At 40.2% G+C, this 24,480-nt stretch overlaps 1 protein-coding gene across 2 annotated transcripts in view; it reads left to right on the top strand.

The window, feature by feature from the left end:
* The first annotated feature begins 13,908 nt into the window (after nucleotides 1–13,908).
* LOC126262394 (heparin sulfate O-sulfotransferase) overlaps nucleotides 13,909–24,480 on the top strand; it is a 95,882-nt gene continuing 85,310 nt past the window's right edge. For both annotated transcript variants that reach the window (XM_049959004.1, XM_049959005.1), the window contains exons 1-2: nucleotides 13,909–14,320; nucleotides 14,399–14,628. In XM_049959004.1, the coding sequence (XP_049814961.1) occupies nucleotides 14,191–14,320; nucleotides 14,399–14,628 (360 nt within the window). In that variant the 5' untranslated portion in view covers nucleotides 13,909–14,190. The remainder of the gene's footprint in view (nucleotides 14,321–14,398; nucleotides 14,629–24,480) is intronic.

Below are 24,480 nucleotides of genomic sequence, written 5' to 3'. Positions count from 1 at the left end.
GGCACAGAAGAATGGAGTCTTGAAAACATTAGTTCACAGGACTCAAGCTCTGTCAGATACGGAAAGTCTGGCCACAGAGATAGAACATCTACAGCTGGTGTTCAGCAGAAATGGATACTCCTCCACAGACATCCAAAGGGCACTTCGTACTACCAGTCAACCACAGGGTACACAAGAGGAGCCAGAGGAGGCGAAGAAGGTGGCCTACCAGCCATATGCTGGACCTATTTCTGCAAAGATCAGCAGAATTCTTTCAAAATATGATATAAAGAGTATCTTCTGTCCACCCTCCAAAATTGGGGCCATGCTAGGGAGTGTGAAGGACGACCTGGGGCTACGTAAACAGGGCATTTACAACATCCTGTGCCAGTGTGGAAAGTCATACATTGGCCAGACAACCAGGACGGTGGACGTCAGGTGCAAAGAACACCAGAGGCACACCAGACTCGGACAGGCAACAAAATCTGTCATAGCGGAGCACTGTCTGGAGCTCAGTCACTCAATGGACTATAACAACACCAAAATTGTGACACAGACGCCAAGATTTTGGGACAGTGTCTTAAAGGAGGCCATCGAGATCAAGGTCACAGACAACATAATAAACCGAGACAGCGGTTACCAGCTCAGCTCGGCGTTAAGTCCGGCTCTGGAGCTTATCAGGGCTCAACGAAATGAACCAACAAACTCCTCAAGAAGTAGTAAAACTGCAGGAGGAACGCCAGGCGGGTGCGGACCGCGAACGCAACTCCCGACGCAGGACGGGCCCCTGACAGCCGCCACAACCGTAGATGATGGACGAGCCGAGCGCAGACGACTGTCGGAGCACCAAGGAAGTGCCAACACCGCAGGATCAGCGCCAGGCGGGCGCGGACCGCGAATGGAGCACCCAACAAAGGACAGGCCTCAGAGAGCTGCCACAGATGGAGACCAAGTCGGGCGCGGACGTCCGAGGGAGCACCGGGGATAGAAACAACACCTTACAAGCAGCGCCAGGCGGGCGCGGACCGCGAACAGAGGCCCCGACGCGAGATTGGCCTCAGACATCTACCACAACTGCAGATGGTGGACTAGGCGGGCGCGGTTTTCCGTCGGAGCACCAGGGAAGTGCCAACACCTCGGGAGCAGCGCCAAGCGGGCGCGGACCATGAACGGAACGCCACATGCGGGTCTGGCCCCAGACAACTGCCACGACCACAGATGGTGGACGAGCCGGGCGCGGACGTCCGTGGGAGCACCAGGGAGGGGTAAAAACCTCAGGAGCAGCACCTGGCGGGCGCGGACCGCGAACGGAACACCCGACACAGGACAGGCCTCAGGGAGTTGCCACAGATGGCGCCCAAGTCGGGCGCGGACGTCCGAGGGAACACCGGGGAAGAGACAACACATTACAAGCAGCGCCAGGTGGGCGCGGACGACAAAGAGAGCAGCCAGCGCCCTCTGGGCATAAATACTGGACAAGATCCTCCAACACGGCAGTCTCAGGTAGCACCTGAAGAAGGCAACGAGTTATGTGGCCGAAATATTGTGCCAGAGCGACACAAACATCCAGCAGTAGACCTGATTACTCCACATGTCAATTCTTATGTTGTCAAAGCCCTAACAGATACTATAGCCATGAAGATGAATCTAAGTTGTAGTAATTCGACATTTTTTAAAGGGAACTCACATACAAAACTGTTGTTTCTAACGCCATAATTACATCGTAGTATGCAATATTTAGACACAAATGTTTAATGAACTCTATCCCAATATAAAAATTCGAGAATGATCTAAACAAATTTAAAAGCCAAATGTTAATCTAGAATGTTCCAGAATAAAAGCACAAGAGAAATCTATTAGCAGTATACAGTTATCCAGTTTTCTCATTTAGAGGGTATGTTGTCTAAGGCTACTTGTCAGTAATATATGTTGCAGACTTTTAGCTGGGACAACAATCGAGAGCCTCAACAATAGTCATAAAATAATATTGCCATGGATTCTTGTATTCTTGAGGAAAGTAATATTGCTTTCAACTATTATATAATAATGGAGACTTTTTTTCCAATTCAGCCATAATGTTGTTGCTTCAAAGAATTATATTGGCAAACCCTTAACACTTCCATTTGCAAATGAATACAGGTATTCGAAAGATACGCAAAAAGTTAAAACAAAAAACAACTAAGTGGAAACATGTCAGTTGAGGAATGACCAATCACTGTGAATAACCTCAATGTTTCCCTACAAGTTGGAACTGTGTTACTTGAGAACGAAATGATTATGGAATGTGGCAAAGATGCATGTGCTTCAAAGACTATAAAAACTAGTGCATTAGCTCGTTTACATCATCGGCATCATCTGACTAGAGTACAGTAACATTTGGTATCCCACAAGGTTTTGTCCTATGTCCCTTACATTTCCTTATGTTTTTGTTATTGATCTAACTGTCTAGAAACCCCAAAAAGGCACAGTTCACTTTATTTGCTGATGTCTCATCATGCTGACTGACAAACTTCTTCCACACCCCAACAATACTGTAAACAGCAACATCCAGCACTACTTTTGAAAATGTTCTAGACTGGTTTCAATCAAATGGTCTGTCTTTCTCAATGTCAAGACACAATTGATACATATTTGCACAGAATTCAAAATAAAAGATTATCTGATGTTAAAATGTAAAAGTAAAGACATATTAAGAGTAGATTATGCCTAAATCATGGAACTTAACATTGATAGAAATCTCATCTGGATGATATGCATAAGGGCACAATGGCCAGGGTGGGTGTAGTGGCGATTTGAATTTGCGAGTCCATACAGTACTGCAGTTGTGCAATAACTGCATAAAGGTGTCACCTGACACCCCCCGAGTCACATATGGTCATCTAAAGGGGTCAGGATATCGCATTGTCTTGCAATCATGTTTTTAGAATTCTTGTGATCTAAGGTAAATTCTGACTTCACATAATTATTACAAATTTACACTACAAGATAGTTTTTTGTGACATAACTATGTTGAAAGAGGAGTTGCTTAGCAAAAAAATTCTCATATCAACAATTGCTTCATAGGAGGCCATTGCCAACTATGAACAAGTTCTGTGGAATGGTATCTCAGCTGGCACTCTGGCCAGCTAGTGGTCAATATACCTGTCATTAATTAAAAGTTTTTCCTTCCATTTTTACTGTTATTTATGGGATCAAATATTGACTGTGACTATGATAAACAACAAATAATCATGAATATTGATAATTTTACTAATTAAAAATAAATATAATAATTACTGAATAACAATAAATAGTGATCGTTATAAAATAACAAAAATAATTTATTTTTATGTACAATGATGATGTACATAAATAATCACAAAGGAGACAGTCACTTGTAGAATCTGTATGACATGGAGAGAGCAGTATACACAGTGTCAGATGGTAAAGATTTCAAATTTGCTGCAACCACCCTCACCCATCAGTTTCAAAGAATACAGTGAAGGGAAGATCTGCGAAGAAAAATCTATGTACTGCTGACAGAAAGAAGGTATATGGATTTTTTCAGAAGTTTTTACCTCAAAACACGAAAAAAATTACTGTTACCTCTTATTGTTGGAGAGAAGATTTTTACCATGGCAGTTAATAAGGATCTATCTTGTGTAGCATTTGAACTGACTGATAAGGGTATTCTTCCTCATGACTCTGATAAGGAGACCTGACTGGTTGGAAGGTCATTGACTGCTGGTTTCCAGGAAAGCTTTCCATCATGGGGGGTGAGATCAAGTAACCAGGATATGCAATGTAGGCCAATGAACAGTGCACAGCTATTTGTGCAAAAACGGTGCCTAAAATTTTGTAAAGCACTTCACCTTTTCTCTGCAGTGGTAATGAATTTTCCTTTAAAAACGGTAATAATATGATGTAATTTTTTACTCTCTGCATTTACTTTGTGCTGTAAATAATTTTCTTTGTCTCAATACATTTTTGAAGGTTAAAACTGATTTTCTCAATTTAATTAGACCTGTTTTTGTGTATATCAGAAGCAATATTGAATACAAAATCAATCCTTGTGATACACTTCGTCTGACTACTTCAAATACTGAGCGCCTATCGTTATGTAATTCACATGTAACTGAAACACGTTATTGTACTGTCTATTCCGCGTAAGTGTAGCGTATTTTGGAGTAAGAATTTTATTCTTTGCTGATTTAATACTGTTTCTTCTGTTGGTGATCGAAAAAATAAATATTTTTAAATACACGTGGGTTTCATTTATTGTCTACAGAATTCGTGATCCCAAGAAAAAATAACAATTTAAGTCGCAATAACGATTTTTCGCGTCACATTCGTTAAACATGGAAGGAGCAAACTGCTTTAGACAAACCATTGGTGACGATATCTAGTATCTGCAAATCTTCAACAAGAGACTGAAGTTTTAGAGCTTTGGACGATGAGAAATGATAGCAAGATAGACAAGACGAGTTGACGAGTTCCAACAGCTACAGCTGTGCCTCGAGCATACACGCGCGCCAGAGATAGCGAGATTTTTCGCTTGCTTGTTCGTTCACATCAAACACACTGCGACTACAATTACACGCGCCATCGTTAACGCCCACACAACTGGACATATGGTTTGCGATCTTGGAGTACATTTTCGCACAACAAGGATCACAGAAGAATGTGAACAATTAATGCTGGCGATTATTGATGATGATATTTTCCAATGTAATTTTACACCCATCTCACCAACAAGCATACCTCACCTGCTACTGATGGGAAAAGCTTTCGCAATTTTAAAGTTGTGTTTGATCACTTAAGCACCTAACTTGAAAAAAAATCTTCATTTTCTTTGTGTGCTTTGCCTGTTTAATTTTTTTGTTGTTCCAGATAGTATTCAATTTGTTACTAGAGAAGATTATCTTCTTGAAAGTATATACATTTTAATGCTCTGGTGACTTAGCTTAGAGTTTTATAGCACAGTTTATAATAAGATTTAATCCTGTCTTCGTTTTTGTTCCTCGATGTCAAGTAGAGTAGTAGGTCAGAAATCAAACCCACAGATATTTTGAGACATTTTTTTGTTAGCTTACAGTCGGAAGTAACAACTCTACATAAAAACAAAGAATAAACATCCAACTCACAAAATCAGTTACTCTTCCAAGGAATAAATAATGCACTTCACTGGTCAATCTCTTGTTCCCACACAGCTCCACCCTTGAAGTGCAGATTGCCTGGGATGTAAGAGTACTTGAATTTTTGTCGTCCAGCTCTAGTACAGACGACCGGTTGTTGTGTCGGTGCGAGCACAGGTGTGATTGGTTGTTCTGTAGTCCTCTGGCATCTTGGTGTTATCTCTTCAGTTTGACTAGGTGTATACCTCACTTGACCCTCAGTCATCCTGAACTGGAGGAATGTTTTTGTGCATTGGCGTTGGTAATATCCACGCTGGTTTCATTCTTTCAATAGAAACCCTGACAGTTTTTCCATTTTGCGAGATGTCTATATTATGGGCATCATGTCACAGTACTTGGTAGGACCCAGCGTAAGGAGGTTGTAGAGGAGCTTGCATGGCGTCTGTGCACAAAATAACATACGAGCAATCTGCCAATCTCTGCAGACGAAGACCAGATGTTCACCATGGCAAGATGCTAGTAGCCCTCTCATCCTTGCCCTGTGGTTACGAATGCGCTGTACCAGCAGTGGTAGCTCCATTTGTGGTGGTAGGGTGCCGTTTTGAGATAATCTGTCAGAATTCTCAATGGTTCTCCGTAAACCAACTCTGCCACTGATGTGCCTACATCCACCTTATACGCAGTCCATAAACCTAGACGTACTAGTGGCAGCGGTTCTGTCCAACTCTCTCACTGACACTTGAGGGCCTTCTTCAGTGTTCTATGCCACTTTTCCACCACTCCGTTGCTCGCCGGGTGATAACGGGTTGTGTGGTGACCCTGGAATCCACACAGTCTAGCCAGTTCTTTAAACAGATTAGATTCGAATTGTCGACCCTGATCTGTCGTAATATGTAGAGGGCATACGAAACATGCTACCCAATATGTAACAAATGCCTTTGCCATTGTCTTGGCTGCTACATCTCTCACTGGTACAGCCTCTGCCCAACTAGTGCAGCTATCCACTGCCATGAGCAAGTATTAGCAACCCTCTGAGGGTGAAAGTGGATCCATTAAGTTGAGGTGAACGTGACTAAACCTCGCTGGCGAACCTGCAAAATTTCCGACCTTTGCATCAAAATGTCGTCCTACTTTACAACATTGACACTGAAGGCACGAGTGACTCCAATTGGGCGTGCTAAGCTGTGGACACTGTCAAAAGGCACTTTGCGGAATCACTGCATAATGCAGGACCGTGGCCTCTGTTGTGATACGTCGCACCATATTTTGATCTTGCTTCTTGGTAATTCTATTTGTTGTATTCGCAATCCTGTGTGCCGATCTCTTAGTAAGTCTTACAACTCTTGATCCCTCTCTTGTGCTGTGGCGTGGTCGTCGTAATTCAAGACCTTACTAAGCTGCATACTCTCGAAAAATAACCGGCGACTTTGCTCCCTGCACCTCTAATATGTCGTACAGCCATAGTGAACTGGCTGGTGAACTCTAAGTGTCGGAACTGTCGTGGCGAACATTTGTCGTTGATTGTGCGAAGGCTGACACAACAGGTTTGTGGTCCATGAAAATTGTCATTGGTCGGGCTTCAATGTAAGGACGAAAATTTCTCACACTTTCATATAACGCCGATAACTCCCTATCATAAGCACGCCATTTTGTCTGTCTGTGCTGTAGCTTCTTTGACAAAGAAAAGAAGAAAACACAAAGACATCCAATGTCCATTCTCTTCTTGGTATCATGATGCTCCAATCGCTACCATGCTGGCACCTGGGACAGGGTGGCAACCAACACTGCCGGTTCCAGGCAGGCTTGTAACTGGCTGAAAGCGTTACTCATTTCTACTGTCCAATTAGTGCACTTTACAGCATGGGTGTCGAAAGGTCCGCAGTACCAGCAGATATTATCGGCAGTAGTTTGGCCTGGGGTGGTGTCTGACAGCTGTGGGTTGGATGAACGACGCGACCGTGTTTTCGTATCGGAGTCCGTCCATAACTCCAAGTTCTGCAACTTTTTCCATTGTGTTTCATAACTCTTGGAGTTCCCCATCGATGTCCGATGATTATCTATAAGATGCAGCGGCACAATTCGTAATCGGCTCCTCCAAACACCACGATGTGTGTGTGTGTCACCTTTTGTTATGATGCAACTATTTGTCCCTGCTACGCATGTCACAGTAGTTGACTATAATGTGGCATATGCTCTATCAGCTACTTGCAGTAATTTAACCAGCGTTAGTCCTTCATACGCTACTAATGTCAATTGTACTTGAAACGGAACCTGTTGTCGCCAGATATGTAGCAGCAACTCATTACATAGTACGCTACAGTCCGCTATCGCTCGCAAATGTCTCCAGACTTTCGACGGGTTTCTGTCTCCATATTTCTCCTGGTAAAGCACTTGTGAAAGCCTCTGCTCAGGTAACTTCGTGCAGCGAGTGATTAGTGCAGTCTTCAGCACGAGGTACGCTTGTTGATGAGGTGGGTGTAGAATCACATCGGAAACTACTATCGTCGCTCTCTGCTTCAAATTGCTAACTGCCAGCATAAATTGTTCACAGTATTCTGTGATCCGCTGTTGTACGAGAATGTTTTCCAAGATCGCAAACCATATGTCCGGTTGTGAGGGCTTAAATGGATGTTGTCGCAATTGTAGGAGGGGCGCACTTGATACTAGCGAACAGGCACCCAGAAAATATCTGGCGCGGTTCTGCAATCGTGGCGCAGCCGTTATCACTGGTGTTTGTGATCTCATCTTGCCCATCTTGCTCCCATTTCTCAGCATCGGCAATTGTAAAACTTCAATCTCTTGTTGAAGCTGCCGGCTGTCGTCACCAGTAGTTTGTAAAAAATTATTTGTGCCTTCCATGCTTAACAGATATAATCCGAAAAATGTTATTGCGACTTAAGCCATTATTGTTTTCATGGTAATCAGTTATACAGGTCAGAAAACAAACCCACATGTACTTCGAGTCATTTTTTTCTTTGTTAGCTTACTGCATAAGTAACAGCTCTGCATGAAAATGAAGAATAAACACCCAACTCTCAAAATCAGTTGCTCTTCCAAGGAATAAACAATGCACTTCACTGGTCAGTCTCTTATTCCCTAAGAGTCTTCTCTTAGTGTTGTACAATATTTTGTTGCACTACATTGTATTTTATTCGTCTCATAACATATATTTTATAGATCATCTCATCATGTTGCACAGGAGTTATGTTAATTTTTATTTTGTGATATACATAGTTATTTAAGTCTCTGACAGTATTTTTACAAGCGCAGTTTTATGTTGAACAAAATATTATCATTACATTGTTTTTCTTATGATATACCAATACATAGAGTCTAAATTCTTCAGACATTAATTTATAAATACAGTGTTATATACAGCACTATGAAATTAAATCGTCAGACCGTTCAACTGATCATTTCATCACTCATAAATTCCTCCACTGAGTAATTGCATTTTTCGACTATAGTGTGTAGTTTTCTCTTCAGTGAACCTATTTTCAAGCTCATTACATCTCTACTCTTGAGTTTGTTGAAGATTTTCATTCCCTTGTACTAGGGTGTCTGATACTGGTGTATTAAATGGTGTTTTGAAAACATGAAGTTTTCCTTGCATCTAGCGTTGTACATATGTTTGAAATGGTTTTCTTCAGTAAGCTCAGGATTAATGTGTAAAAAGATGATACTCTCAAATATGTACAATACAGGGACAGGTCACATTTTTAGGTTCTTGAATAATGAGTGTCAGGATATACTTGGAGGGCAGCATACATTTTCTTATGATTATTTTTTGAAGTAGCAGAATTTGTGACCTTCGACTTGAATTTTCCCCAAAAATTAAACCATACCTAACAACTGTGGTACACCATTCCCCTACGAGTTATGTCTGTTTTCCCAGAGAGTATGTCCATCGCTAAATCAAGGCTGTTTAATTTAGTTGCAAAATAATCTATGTGTGCTTGGCAACTTAGATTTTTGTCCAAGTATAGTCTCAGGAATTTAATGGACTGAGCTTCTTCCATAACTTGATTTTTATGTATGGTACCAACGTTACTAGTTTTTATTTTTTGTTTTTAAATTCTGTAAACAGAATTTTTGAAATGTTATGTTTAGAACAATTTTGTTGAAACTATGCATCTGGGTTGTTCAGTGTGTTTATGACACTATAAAGAATTTTTCGTTTTTCAATAAGTGCTGAACTATCATCAGAAAACATGATTGGTTGGGCATTGATATTGAGAGGTAAATAATTTGCGTAAAAGAGAAACAACATTGGCTCTAATATTGATCCATGGGAAACTCCTTGTGAAACTGTATTCCACAAAGATGCATAATTTATGGTGCTAAATGTTATCAGTACCCCTTGCTTCATGCTTGTCAGATAAAATACCAGTCACTGCAGGACAGTTTGCCCAGTGCCATATCTGTTTATTTTATGAAGCAGCTGGAGTGATTCACAGAATCGAATGCTTTTGTAAGGTTTCAGAAGATATCTGCCACTTCATAGATTTTGGCCAGTCATGAGCTGCTTTTTTATCAACAATTCATTAATAAGTTCATAGTACTTTTTCCTTTTCAGAATCAATATTGTTTTTGGGGACAACCTCATGTTTTGTGGTAACATGTGTTACATTGACTGAAGCTATATTTTCAGATATTTTGGATAAGGTGAGACACTATAGATGCAATGCTAATTTCCCATATTCTCTGTTGATCTCTTTTGTGTGTACTGAAGTATGTCAGGGAAGTTGGCTTGTTTAAATGATTGATTGATAATTAAAGATGGAGGGTGTGCTATTTTATCACAGGCAAATTTAATTATTTTGGTGATATTTGATCCTACCTTACAGCATTTTTTTCGAAAACAAGTTATAATTTTTCACAGCCTCGGTTGAACCTTTACTATCTGTAAGAAGCGTAGGGAGTCCCTATTCTGATCCAGGTCAAAAAAGTGTATACTGTTTTCATAAGTGATCGCCACAACATTATAGTTTACTACATTTATGAGAAACTCATTGAAGCATTAAGATATTCAAAAGGGGTTCACAATAGTGTTGTTGTATTGTTTATTTTTAAATATCCTGGCAGTTAACTGTTGTACATATATACATACATACATACATACATTAATACTTGTTCTATAGATGGTGAATACAACATTTGGAATGTGTTGCTTTAATGTAAGTTCTCTTTACACGCCGGCCGGAGTGGCCGAGCGGTTCTGGGCGCTACAGTCTGGAACCGCGCGACCACTACGGTCGCAGGCTTGAATCCTGCCTCAGGCATGGATGTGTGTGATGTCCTTAGGTTAGTTAGGTTTAAGTAGTTCTAAGTTCTAGGGAACTGATGACCTCAGAAGTTAAGTCCCGTAGTGCTCAGCCATTTGAACCATCTCTTTACACTTTAGCTAATTTGGATTTAATAATGGGTCACAGTGCCTCAGACTTATTCATATGTCCTAAAATGAACTTATCATTTGACTTTATTGGCAGTTTTAACAATACTTTTAAATATAACTTCGTAATGTCTCACATATTTAATAAGGTCGGGGTTTTATTGTGTTTCAGCTCTTTATGTAGCTCTCTTTTTCTCTCACTAAATATTTTGTAGCATGGAGGAATTCAGTTCCGTTTACTTTTGAGATTATGGTGCCAGTTTTGGCTGGGAATGAGTCACTGAATACAGCTAGAAAACTCCTTAAAAACTATCATAGTTCTTAGTTCTTGGCACACTATTATCTAGGTCTCATCTTACGGCAGCTATCTTTTCAAGGAACAGGTTAAAGTTATTTTTGCAAGAGTTTCTTTTCATGTAATCTTCCTTAAAATTATTTATTATTATTTATTATTATTATTTATTCCTGGCAGCTGAATAAACAATGCAGAATAATCAGAAATTCATAAGCCTAAACAGACATTGTTTTCTCTGTCAAGCATGCAGTTTGTTGACATATTGTGTATCAGGCAGCTGTATCACCATTTTCTCTAGTGATTTAACAAAAATTTAGTTTAAAAGCAGAGTTCTCAACTAAGCCAATAAAACTTCCTGGCAGATTAAAACTGTGTGCCCGACCGAGACTCGAACTCGAGACCTTTGCCTTTCGCGGGCAAGTGCTCTACCAACTGAGCTACCGAAGCACGACTCACGCCTGGTACTCACAGCTTTCCTTCTGCCAGTACCTCGTCTCCTACCTTCCAAACTTTGCAAAACTTGCAGAACTAGAACTCCTGAAAGAAAGGATATTGCGGAGACATGGCTTAGCCACAGCCTGGGGGATGTTTCCAGAATGAGATTTTCACTCTGCAGCGGAGTGTGCGCTGATATGAAACTTCCTGGCAGATTAAAACTGTGTGCCCGACCGAGACTCGAACTCGGGACCTTTGCCTTTCGCGGGCAAGTGCTCTACCAACTGAGCTACCGAAGCACGACTCACGCCCGGTACTCACAGCTTTACTTCTGCCAGTACCTCGTCTCCTACCTGCCAAACTTTACAGAAGCTCTCCTGCGAACCTTGCAGAACTAGCACTCCTGAAAGAAAGGATATCGCAGAGACATGGCTTAGCCACAGCCTGGGGGATGTTTCCAGAATGAGATTTTCACTCTGCAGCGGAGTGTGCGCTGATATGAAACTTCCTGGCAGATTAAAACTGTATGCAAGGTTCGCAGGAGAGCTTCTGTAAAGTTTGGTGTTTAGTGTTTAACGTCCCGTCGACAACGAGGTCATTAGAGACAGAGCCTAAGCTCGGGTTAAGGAAAGATTGGGAAGGAAATCGGCCGTGCCCTTTCAAAGGAACCATCCCGGCATTTGCCTGAAACGATTTAGGGAAATCACGGTAAACCTAAATCAGGATGGCTGGAGACGGGATTGAACCGTCGTCCTCCCGAATGCGAGTCCAGTGTGCTAACCACTGCGCCACCTCGCTCGGTAGTAAAGTTTGGAAGGTAGGAGCCGGGGTACTGGCAGAAGTAAAGCTGTGAGTACCGGGCGTGAGCCGTGCTTCGGTAGCTCGGTTGGTAGAGCACTTGCCCGCGAAAGGCAAAGGTCTCGAGTTCGAGTCTCGGTCAGGCACACAGTTTTAATCTGCCAGGAAGTTTCATATCAGCGCACACTCCGCTGCAGAGTGAAAATCTCATTCTGGAAACATCCCCCAGGCTGTGGCTAAGCCATGTCTCCGCTATATCCTTTCTTTCAGGAGTGCTAGTTCTGCAAGTTTCGCAGGAGAGCTTCTGTAAAGTTTGGCAGGTAGGAGACGAGGTACTGGCAGAAGTAAAGCTGTGAGTACCGGGCGTGAGTCGTGCTTCGGTAGCTCAGTTGGTAGAGCACTTGCCCGTGAAAGGCAAAGGTCCCAAGTTCGAGTCTCGGTCGGGCACACAGTTTTAATCTGCCAGGAAGTGTCATATCAGCGCACACTCCGCTGCAGAGTGAAAATCTCATTCTAAGTCAATAAACTTTTTTGAGCTATGGTCATGACTTATCACATTTTCATTGAAATCATCTGCTGTTATTATATTTTTCTTCCTTTCTTTGTTAACATTATCTAGAAGACACTGGAGTTTGAATTAGAAATTTATATTTATTGCAGCTACTTCGAGGGATTCTTAAAATGATATGACTATTTTGTTCATCTCTTTTACTGCAACACAGCAGATTTCAAAAGAGTATTGCTCATTTAAGTACCAGTAATCAAAATCCATTTTTATTCAATATGTTAAGCAGGTATCCACAAGTATGCATCAGCCTCTGTGAGATCTCTCTCCGCTACAAAAGCTTCTTGCTACACTGAAACAATCTAATATATTTAAAACTTTTACAGAGTCACTGATCAGTGTTCAATTAGGCAGACAGCTTTGACAGTTTTGCTTTCATTGAGGATAAATTGCAATTTTGTTACTAGCTGCCTTCAAACAATTATATTCCAAAGCACTAAGTAATTTTTAAATTTTGTTTATCCTTCTTACCACAACTTTTCATAGGTTTCTCGCCTCTGTCTTTACTTCATACCAACTTCTACTAAAAAATCCTTCAGATGCCATGGTGATTAAATTCCTTTCATGTTAAGGAGGTAAATGGCTCCTATTGCTTCTTCTTTTGCTGCTTTTGTCGTTGCTGTTTCTTCGTCTGCTATTGCCGTTACTTCTTCCCTTGTTGCTTGTGTTTCTGATGATAAGGGCTCTGTTTCTGGGAATGGTGATGCCTGATGCTGCTGCCACTGGCGATTGTGGCCCTGCTGTTTTCACTGATAGTGTTGGTTCTGCTGTTGGTTGGGATGATGATGTTGCTTCTTCTGTTGTTGCTGCTGCTTCTCATGATAATGGTTTTGCTTCAGTCGATGCTCGTTTTGCTGCCACTGATGATGGCTCTGCTATACCAGCTGATGGCGATGGTTCTGTTCCTGATAATAATAGTGCTTCAGCTGTTTTTACTTGTCCTTTTGCTGTGTTCTGATGCCCTCAGTAATGAAGGTGCGTTTAATCTGCTTCCGTCGGTCAATTTCTTAAGAAAACAGTTTTCAAAGTAGCTTATGACTATACACTGTGTTTTTCATTTCCACCAGAGGTGCTGTGCGTTTCTTTCCAGTCTGTACTTCACAAGTCCCGTAACTGTGTGGAAACACAATATAACATTTCTGGGCTTCAGTAAATCAATAATTTTCACGCAGACAATAAGATTTTGGGTGAGCAACATTCCTTCTTGTGTGAACACATTTTACGGTGACGTCGCCTTTCGTTCCGTTGATTCAGTGTGAATCGACGTTGAAAGCAACTTGTCCGTGTAGGTCCAAAGATCTTAGTTTTTTTCAGTGCCTGGCATAGCAACTTCTGTGATTGTTTGTTTCTGGTCAGCTGTTTACTATTGTGTTGATATGATACAGACGTGGTGGTGTTTGTACTGCATACATGTTTTGGATCGAGAAGTGTCTGTGAAATATTATACGTGACAGCATCTTATGTGGAAAGCAAGAGCTTCAGTAAAGAAATGCGTAGACAGCTGTTTGAATGTAACTATCTCGTTCACCGACAGTGAAAATGTTGTGACACGTAATGAACGCGAACGAACATTATCGCGGCATTTACATGAAATACGTTTCGTTTGCGTTCAATGCAAAGGATGATACAGAGAGTTACTGTCGGAAGAGTGCTGTTATTTGGCGCTTTGCTGAGTTTTGTCATTTTTGTACTTCTTTTTGAGTCTCAGATTCTACAAGTAAGAGAGAGTACTAAGGATTTAGGTAAGAACAGTGGAATTATGGGCTTCGTACGGTAATTCTTTATGATGTAATAACTACATGTTACCTTAATCTTTACAGAATATCTTGTAGCAAGTCTTCACCAAAGAAATGTTGAGAATCATCGAATTTTCGACAATAGACCAGAAGAGTCAATGTTTACGGACATGGTCATTATTTATAACCGTGTGCCGAAAACAGCATCAACCAGTTTTGTTGGCGTAGCATACGAGCTTTGTAAACAAAATGGATTTCATGTTCTTCATATTAACATTACAGCTAATATGCATGTACTGACGTTGGCAAATCAGGTAAACATTATTTCCCATCTTTATGAATGTTGATAATACCAGTTCACTGAATTGATGAGCTGCAAGCAGTAGTGTGTGTGATGGATGTTGTACGGTATCCACTTAGCTGATATGTTTGGAATTTGTCTGCACAACTAATAGAGTTAGGTAGAATAATAAAATGTTCCTCATCTTTGTAACTTTCAATCTTTTGGGTGCCATTCTGACCACTCTGCCGTGATATATCTCATGTGTCACCCATGTACCGATAGTTTAATATTAACATAATGCAGCATTATTCCGGATGATCAGCCATCCAAAGATGTGGATGTAATTTACATTGAATTCTAGGGAAGTGGATTGGCCGATCACTGTTTGTCATGTATATTAAAGATTTAGTGGACAACATTAATTGCCGTCTCAGATTTGTCACAAAAATTGTAGTTATCTATGGCTAGAATGTGGTACTAGAGTCTCCTTGAAATCTTGGTTATGGTGACAGACTGATCTGTAGCATAGCCTCAGGTCTGGCCTATGTTGGAATCTGATACTTTGTTTAAGAGTGAATTCCAACTATAGATTATGGTAACAGAGTAATCTGTAGCAAAGCCTAATTTTTACGTGCATGCCATATTTAATGCATTTTTTGCCAATGAGTAATGCAAGTTTCATCATGAAAAAGATCAGAAAAATTGTATTACCTAATGGACAAGACTCCACCAAGCATTTTGATGCATATTGTCTATACATATTGTGTGCCAGTATCTGGGAGTAACAATGTATAGACATATTAATTTCAAGGGTTGTTTGGGTTCAGTTGTAGATAAAGCATTAACAAGGTTATATTTATGAGTAAAATACTGGGGAACTGTAGGTCATGAAAAAAAAAGAGATCGCCTCCGAAATACTTACACAATCCGCAGTGATGGCAGACAGCAAAGGACGGTGATGTGAATACTTACAGTCTTGTTTGGCTTGTGGGAAAGAGTAAAGGATATGCTGAAAATTCTCAACTGACAAAAGAAAGTGTCATATATCTTGTTAAAAAATCGCTTGTAAAAATTCAAGGTTTTCAGGGTTGAATCTATTGATTTTTCAGTTTCCCATGTATCACTCACATAGAAACAGTAAATTCGTCAAAATAAACCTTTGTTTGCATCTCTATTCACAGTTTGTTTGCATCGCTATTCACAGAAACTAGTGTTAACAAGTGAAGTAGTAGCTTTCTCATTTATCCAGAGAGAGAGAGAGGGGGGGGGGGGGGAGTTGAAGACACAATACTGACACAAAATGCAGTCTCAGACTTGAACCTTACAAACATTCCATTTTAATGACTCAGTGGATGCAACATTTGCTTTTGGCATATTGGCCAGTTTTCTCACTGTAACCCATTCCAGGTGTTGATGTTCGTCTATTGGTAATTGTTAGCTCTTCACTCACAGCCTGTTGTTGAGATCCCCATTATTTTGGAATGTGATTACCAGCTTGGGAATCATGTCTTGAATTTTAGTCCTCTCAGGACCATGTTTCGCATTGAATGCCCGTGCTATATGCCTGTGCTGTCTGCTTCCACCAGGAAGATTTTGTATGTGTTCTCAGCAAACTGCATGAGTAAATGTGCTGCAGATACTGTTCTGTGGTGTAACAAGTCTTTAGTATTACCAAAATAATGACCAGTATTTAACAGTCCAACTAGTGTGCATGGTGAGTGGAAGGCTGCGTGTGGTTGTGACCATTTACGTTCGGTGAACCATTAACCATTGGATAACCTTATTTGCAAGAGAGATCTTTCAAACAGAACATTGACAATTTAGATAAGCAGAAGTTTAAAACTTATTTCGCACTTAATAAATCCAACTTGAATAATCTTGAAATAAGTGGTTCTCAGTAATGTCTGTTAAATTTTAAGATTAATGAGGGGTGAAAATAAAATTAACTGGCACCAGAAAGGATCAAACCACAAACCCATATTTTAAAAAGTCAAAGGCAATTATAGCAGCACTGTGTGAATGACTGCTGGTATCAGTCACTTTATACTGCCACTCTAGTAATTCATAAGCAACGGGCTAGGCACATTTCCTGGGCTAGGCACTGTCCATATTCAGACCCACAGTATGCCACAGTCATCTTCTGCATCATTGCTGAGCAATGATTGCTATCCATTGTTGCCAGAAAAACACCCCACTTCTCAACAGTACACCGCAATCCACTTCCCGAGTTCTCACCAGTTCTCAAGCGCGATCTAACTGGAGGAGTAGCATAACAGACAGTTTAAAATCTGAGGTTGTGATGGAGAATGTGTGTGCCAAATAATGATATATTTTGGACAATGAGAATTGTGTGTTAATTTGTATTTGAACCTATGGAACAAGTGTAGCATTGAGTGTAAATATTTAGGAGTAAAGGAGACCACTCACCGAGTAGCAGATGTGCTGAGTAATCAAGAGGTCCACACAGAGGAGCATGAAAAATTATCAGGATTGCAGTTTTGTGTGTATACCGGGGGCAAGGAATGTTTCAGGTGGGATGGGTGAAGAGAAAAAGAGGTGGAAATCAGGAGGAGGAGTTGGGGATTGGTAGCTGGTGGCTTGGAGGGAGGCAGCAGGTGCAGAGGGTGGAATACAGGAGGTAAGTGTGGCAGCTGCACAGGCTAGGCATGTGACACACAGGTAGAGAGGCCAGTGAGGTATAGCACACAATGAAATTGATGTGGAGGTGTGGATGAGGAGGAGGTGACAGGACAGAGGGAGGGGAAGCTGTCAGGTAGACAGTGTAGGGACAGTGGGTTATTGGAGATAGATGCCAGGAGGATTATGGTAGTGAAGGACGCGTTGCAAGGCTAATTCCTATAATTCCCATCTTCATAGTTCAGGAAAGCTGATGTTGGAGGGAAGGATCCAGATGGCATGAATTGTGGATCAGCCATTGAACTGGTGACCTTGCCTGTGATAGAATAGGATAAACATGTGTCAGGACTGGTTTAGGATGTGCTGGGTGGGTGAATCAAGCTGGTCATGCAATTTAGTGAATCTGTGGGATGGTAGGTTTTATTACACGTTTTCTTAAAGATGTGTTTGTTTATTCACATGGCAAGGGCGTGTTAATTGCTGAAATGAGCAATCAGAAATAGCTCTAAGTGTATCATTCGCAGTTTGCAGTTCACTTGTCCATATCTCAGCTCACTGTAGCCGGAAAACAAATTTCTACTCACTACTTTGGGGCAGTGAGGAAAAGATGGCAAAAAAAATTAAAAGTTCACTGTTTATAGTATTTGTAGGAAAAATCTTTAATTTCACATGCATAACTTTCTCATAGATCAGATAAATATTAATAATGTCCTAGCAGCTGGCACAGTTCAGGATCTAAATCTCCTCAATACTCCATTAACAATAAAATCACTTTCTGTGACTTATTGTTTGAATAATTCAAAAGACATTTAAGTTCATGTAGAAGTGGAAGGTAATAATACTCCACTCACCAATCAGATTTAGAATATGGGTGGCATACATGAACTGCCAGGCTGACACAGATGAGGCATTTAACTACTTGCAGTTCACACAAAAGTTCAAATTCTACCAGTTCTGATAACATGTGATCTTAATGTTTCTGACGATCCTTCAAAAGATGTCTGTACATAGTCATTTGAGGCTCACTTTCACAGTTGCAGTTAGCAGCACAACACAATCCATCGCGAAACTTGGCACTGACTTATTCACTGATGGTGACACACACAGCTGACAAAAACCAATGAGTAAATGAATCCCTGAGGCAGCACTGGGATTGCTTATGTAACCTCACATAGCAGAACGAACCGTTCTAAACTGTCAGTGCATCTGACTCAGTGCTCTAAGAAAAAGCCCTCTCAGAACACTAAATTAGTAATAACTTCCTGAATTGGGATTATATTGACACTCTGATTTTTTCCTAGTGTAGGTTCCACGATTGACGAACATTTTATTTTTATATCTTGATAAATATTGTTGCAGTATTTTTTTAAACAGAACTTTAAAGAGAACTTTACCCTCTGAACTGTCCATTTGGTCTTCGCTGTTCCCCTTTTCAATTGTATCAATCTTCTTGAAACATGGTACATCATTGATTTGAAAAAGATTTCTGTTACATGTTAAGAACATCATCAGTGAATATATACACTACTGTAAATATCCTGAATGTGTTGAAAAAGTTCCTGTAGGGGGTGTGATTATTATGTCTGCATATCAGTGTCTGAACTCTCTGCAATATAAGAATAATGCATAGGCCCACTGTGCAAACCACCATACTGTGCCTGCTGTAAGGACCTTGTACCACTACTAGCCATTCCCTTTCCTGTTCCACTTGTAGATGGAGCGAGAGAAAACTGACTGACTGGATGCCTCCATATGAACCCAAATTTCTCTTGCCTTGTCTTTTCGATCCTGTCAACAAATGTGGAAAGGTCGTAAGATCATTGTGCAGTCAGCCACAAATTCTCTCAATTTTCTCAACAGTATTTTGTGAGAAGAATATTGTCTTCTTTCCAGTGACTCCCATTTGAGTTCATGGCACATTTCTATAATAACTCTTGTTGCTCTGATCTACTGGTAACAAATCTAGCAGTGTGTGTCTGAATTGCTTTGACATCTTCATTTAATCTGCCCTCCACAAACAGTTGAGCAGTACTCAAGAACAGGTCTCACTATGCTCCCTATATGCTGTCTCCTTTTTAGATGAGCTGCACCTTCCTAGAATTCTCGTAATAAACCAAAGTTTGCCAGTTGCCTCCCCTTCACCATCTTGCATCATTTTTGTCTAAATATTTAATCAACTTGATTGTGTGGAGCAGCACCCTGCTAATACTGTATTTGAACTTTACATTATTGTTTTTCGTATTTGTCTGCATTAACTTACATTTTTCTACATTTGAAACAAACTGCCACACCAAATATAAATTCTGCCTAAATCTGCCTGTAGATACTCAGTGACAACACTTCCCATAAACTACGATCTCATCAGCAAACAGTCACACATTGATGCCCACCTATCCGGCAGGTCGTTTACATATATAGAGGACAAGAGCACTCCCATCATGCTTCTTTGTCTTTCATGAATACTCACCATCCATGACATGTTTTCCAGTAATTTCTTTGGAATATTATTCCAGATGCAGCAAAAAATGTCAAAGCTAGTTACATACTCAATCTGTGAGCAATGCAGGAATGCCGTGTTGCTGCCCCAGGCTAGATCTCAGCAGAGATGGGACATGTCTTTGCCTTCATCTGACCTAATATTTGATATCACATGTGTATCTGCACCTTGTGGGCGATTCTGTCTGTATAGTGTAGTTTGTATTTATGTTGTTATTGATGAGTGTGAAATGAAAAGGAGAGAAAGGCTGAAACACATTACTGAGCAGCAAATAGTGTACTTCTCTCTAATAGCTCCAACGGTGCTACCAAGCTTGACATCCCTGTCTGATAATCAGGTCGTCAAAAGTAGTGTATACTCCCTCAGTCTATGAGTCACTACAGAGAAGAATGTAACTCAGATGATTAGCAAATGCATACTAAAAAGGGGAAGTAATTTATTCTCTATGTCACATAGTTATAGACTTCATCACTCAAAATATGGAAAGAGTCAGAAAGCTGTCATTCATATGGAGTACCATATAACTCAGCTTTTGATAACAAATATCTCTCTCAAAAGAAGTGTCACATAGTATTTAAAATCAAATTTGCAGAATAATAATTAAAAATAAACATCAGTTACTAGTGGTATCAAGGGCAATATTACACAGACAGATAGTTTTCAGTGAATGATGTTATGAGAGAATGAACACTTCATAAATTTAACTTCTTATGAAAAATGATAAGTCTTTGTTAGCGAAAAGTCCATGATCATCCAAATTGAACTAATCCAATTTGGGAAGCAAATTAGTGAAATTTGAGATGCAAAATGTTATACAACAAATATAAGTTACCCCTATCAGGGGAAAATGTGGAAAATTGCACGCAGGTGGGTGAGACACCTAATAATATCATGAGAAAGTGTGTGTGAATAAGAAATTTTAGTTCAACATTGTAATTAACCTTAAACTTCGACCTGACTTGAGTTACTTTTTATACTTAAATTATATAATTCGCATCTAAAGATAATTTTGCATATATTTGATTACCAAACCACTATTTTTCTGATAATATGGTTTTATTTTTTTATGACAATCCATTTAGCAACATCGATCTTGAAAAATGAAAATTAGTAACTACAGTTGTTAATGTAAATGAGTCAAAAACCACTTTACAGTGAAATTAATATTATGATGCTTTAGTTTTCATGTAAACAAAAATTTCTGTTTTCATTTTTAATTTTTCTTATTTTATCATTGATAACACTGTTTGACATGGGCTCTATTTCTGATATTAAAGTTTGTGCTTCTAGACCATTTTACCATGGGAAATTCAAATATGTAAACAAAATATCGTTGTCAGGGATACTTTTTATGTAATATGTATATATATGTATATTCACAATTTAAGGCATACACAGAGACTTTGTAGAGAAATACGGGTATGTTGCCGTATCCAATAGTGATAGAACGTGATAATTTCTTGTGCAACAGCAGGTGGGAAGAATCAGACATCATTAGGTTATCCCCCGCCATACCTATGTCATTAAGACCACCTGAAACATCTCATTAACTCGAATGGCAACAGCCGGTCGCTGGCTCGGCAGTTAAGCTTCACTCCTCCTAGGGGCAGGTGCATCGAGTTTACAACAGTGGTGTTAGCCGCAATTTGTGTCAGTCTTAACGAGTGGGTGTTTTGGCTGACAAGTAACTGTGTGTCATATTTCCAAGCACTGTTGAATCTTTTAGTTCCTGTGTATAAACTGATTGAGCCTGGTGCTGAAGGTAAAACGACTGCTTGTTTTTACACATCAGCGTTCCTCTAGTTCCCTACTATTAATTTAATACAGGTGTATTACCAGAGTGGTATTTTTAAATTTGCACAAATGCCACATCGTCGTGGATGTTCATATAAGCCGGACTACTTCTGCTACATCTGTGGGAAGTTCACTTTTGCCAGAAATAGGAAGAAAATTTCTTCAGTCATAAAGAAAGCATACAAACATTACTTTGGAGTAGAGGTGGGAGATCAAGATAAAGTATGGGCACCACATTTCTGTTGTGCTACATGTTACTGCAAACTAATTCAGTGGTGGAAAGGTTAAGAGAATGTGGCGTTGTTTGCTGTTCCCAAGGTGTGGAGGGAGCCTAAGGACCATGTTACTGATTGTTATTTCTGTCTAACAAAAATTCAGGGTTTTACGAACAAAAAGTCGAAGAGGCACATTGTTTATCCAGATCTGCCTTCAGCGAGAATGCCAGTGCAGCGTTCCGACAACCTTCCAGTACCTTCAAGAGCCCGAGGTCAAATTCCGAGTGACAGTCAAATAAGTAGTACTGAAGAAATCACAGATGATGATTCTTTATATCACTGCACAAGTGAGTCATCGCCACATTTGTTAACACAGGCAGATTTAAATGATTTAGTACGTGATCTAGGACTAAGTAAACAAAAGGCGCAGCTGCTTGGTTCAAGATAACAAGAGTATAATCTACTGCACCAAAGTACCAAAATCAGTGTGTTCAGGCACAGAGAACATGCCTTTATTTCTTATTTTTCAACTGATGAAGCACTGACATTTTGCAAAGACGTTGCTGGCCTGATGAAAGTGCTGAACTTCACTTATATTTCACAGGAGTGGAGACTTTTCATAGATGCACCGAAAACAAGTCTGAAGGGTGTTTTGCTCCACAACAGAAATAAAATACCCTCTGTTCCAGTAGCTTACGCTAGTTTGACAAAAGAGAATTACGAATTCGTACAAAGGAGCTAAATTCATTAAAATACAATGAACACAAATGGAAAATATGTGCAGATTTCAAGGTAATTGCTATGGTACTGGGAATGCAACAAGGCTACACAAAGTATGCCTGTTTTCTTTGCGAGTGAGATAGTCGAGACCGAAATTCTGACTACGTGAAAACAAAATGGCCTAGGCGAAGATGGAAAGTTGGCGAAAAGAATGTACAACGTGAAAGTCTGGTAGCTCCTGAATATATACTACTTCCACCACTTCACATCAAACTTCGCCTGATGAAACAATTCGTGAAGGCCATGGATCCAACAGGCTGTCGGTTTGCATATCTAGCTACCAAATTCCCCCATCTTTCAGCTGCAAAAATAAAGGAAGATGTATGTGTGGGCCCACAAATCAGGGAGCTGCAGAAAGATGCAAATTTTGAAGCATGTTTAACTGATAAAGAAAACACCGTATGGGACTGTTTCAAGATGGTGTCAGAAAACTTCCTTGGAAGAAGAAGAGCTACTAACTACAAAGCAATGGTGAGGATATGATCAAAGCATATCAGGATTTGGGGTGCAATATGTCTTTGAAGGTACATATGATGGACTCTCATCTGGACTACTTCACAGAGAGTTGTAGTGACGTATCGGATGAACATGGGGAAAGATTCCATAAAGACATTTCTACCATAGAAAGGCGCTATGAAGGGAAGTGGGTACCTTCTATGTTAGCAGATTATTGCTGGAATATCATTCGAGAGAAGAAAGATTCACAAACAAGAGAAAAAAGTGATGTGCATTACAATGCAGTGGCTCATTGTTTGTCAATTTTCTGTAATTTCTCATGTCAAATAAATGCTTTAATGTGTATACACAAAGGTTACTGTGTTATATGTTAGATCCCACCCTCCATTAATGTGATGAACTTATAACATCATAAAGATGTGCATTTGTTTGTCGAATTTCACCTCACGTTTGCTGCACTATATCAGGAACTGAAAAGAGAAATAAAATTGCGATTACTCCAGAAAAAAACCAAAAACAGTTTTCAATTCAGCACTCAAAATACAACTAGGATCACAATATTTTTTATCAGAAATAGAAAAAAAGTTTTTTTTGTAGAACAGTGTAATTCAATCGACAGTTATACAAGGACAGGATGCTGATAATTTTTATATTGTCAAAATTTGCAACTTTCATGATTAATTATTAGGTGCATAAATCTTTATATAAATAATTATTTCCAGAAAACATTATGTAAATTATACATGAAAAGTATGTACATTGTAACTTAAATAGTGGCAACACTGCTGTGGAGATACTACGCAATGGAATCTACTACCTACCTTACCTCCAAGCAAATGGACTCACCCATCCCACGTCACTGGCATGTGCACAATCGAGGGAAGCACAGTCTCTTGTGAGCGAGTAGTCAAATGTAACAGTGTCACTATGTTTTTGAAACAGGAACAATGGAGATGGATCAAGATTGAATGTACCAGAGGTCGTACAGCATGACAGTGTCATCAAGGTCTTCAAGAGGCATGCGGGGAACTGGCATTGCCATGCAGAACAGTGGCACATTCGGTAAGAGCCTTCAACGAAGGTCAGCAAACTATGGCAGACATGCATCGGGCAGGCCATCCTAGCATCTCCGAAGAAGAAGTGCATGCTGTTGCCGCGTTAGTGGACAGTGATAGACGCCATACGATTCATGAGCTTGCCCATGAAACTGGATTAGTGCATACGACTGTGCTTCGCATCCTGTAGGAACGCCTGGGCATGCGAAAAATTGCATCACGGTGGGTTCCGCATGACTTCAGAACTGCTCCAGAGATTTGACAGGCAGTAGATCGCTCCATTCGCACCATCAACAAAACAGGATCTCCTAATGGTATACTACACCTTCCACATCGCTGGCAATGGGTTCTACACAACACTGGTTATTACCTTGAAGGACAGTAACAGGTGCAAACATGTAACTCTTTTTGTTTTGATTGTGAATAAATAGTTGCCACTAGTGAAGTTC

The sequence above is a fragment of the Schistocerca nitens genome, chromosome 6, assembly GCF_023898315.1.
Source record: "Schistocerca nitens isolate TAMUIC-IGC-003100 chromosome 6, iqSchNite1.1, whole genome shotgun sequence".
NCBI classification, from domain to species: Eukaryota; Metazoa; Arthropoda; class Insecta; order Orthoptera; family Acrididae; genus Schistocerca; species Schistocerca nitens.
This window is presented reverse-complemented; position numbering and strand designations above follow the sequence as displayed.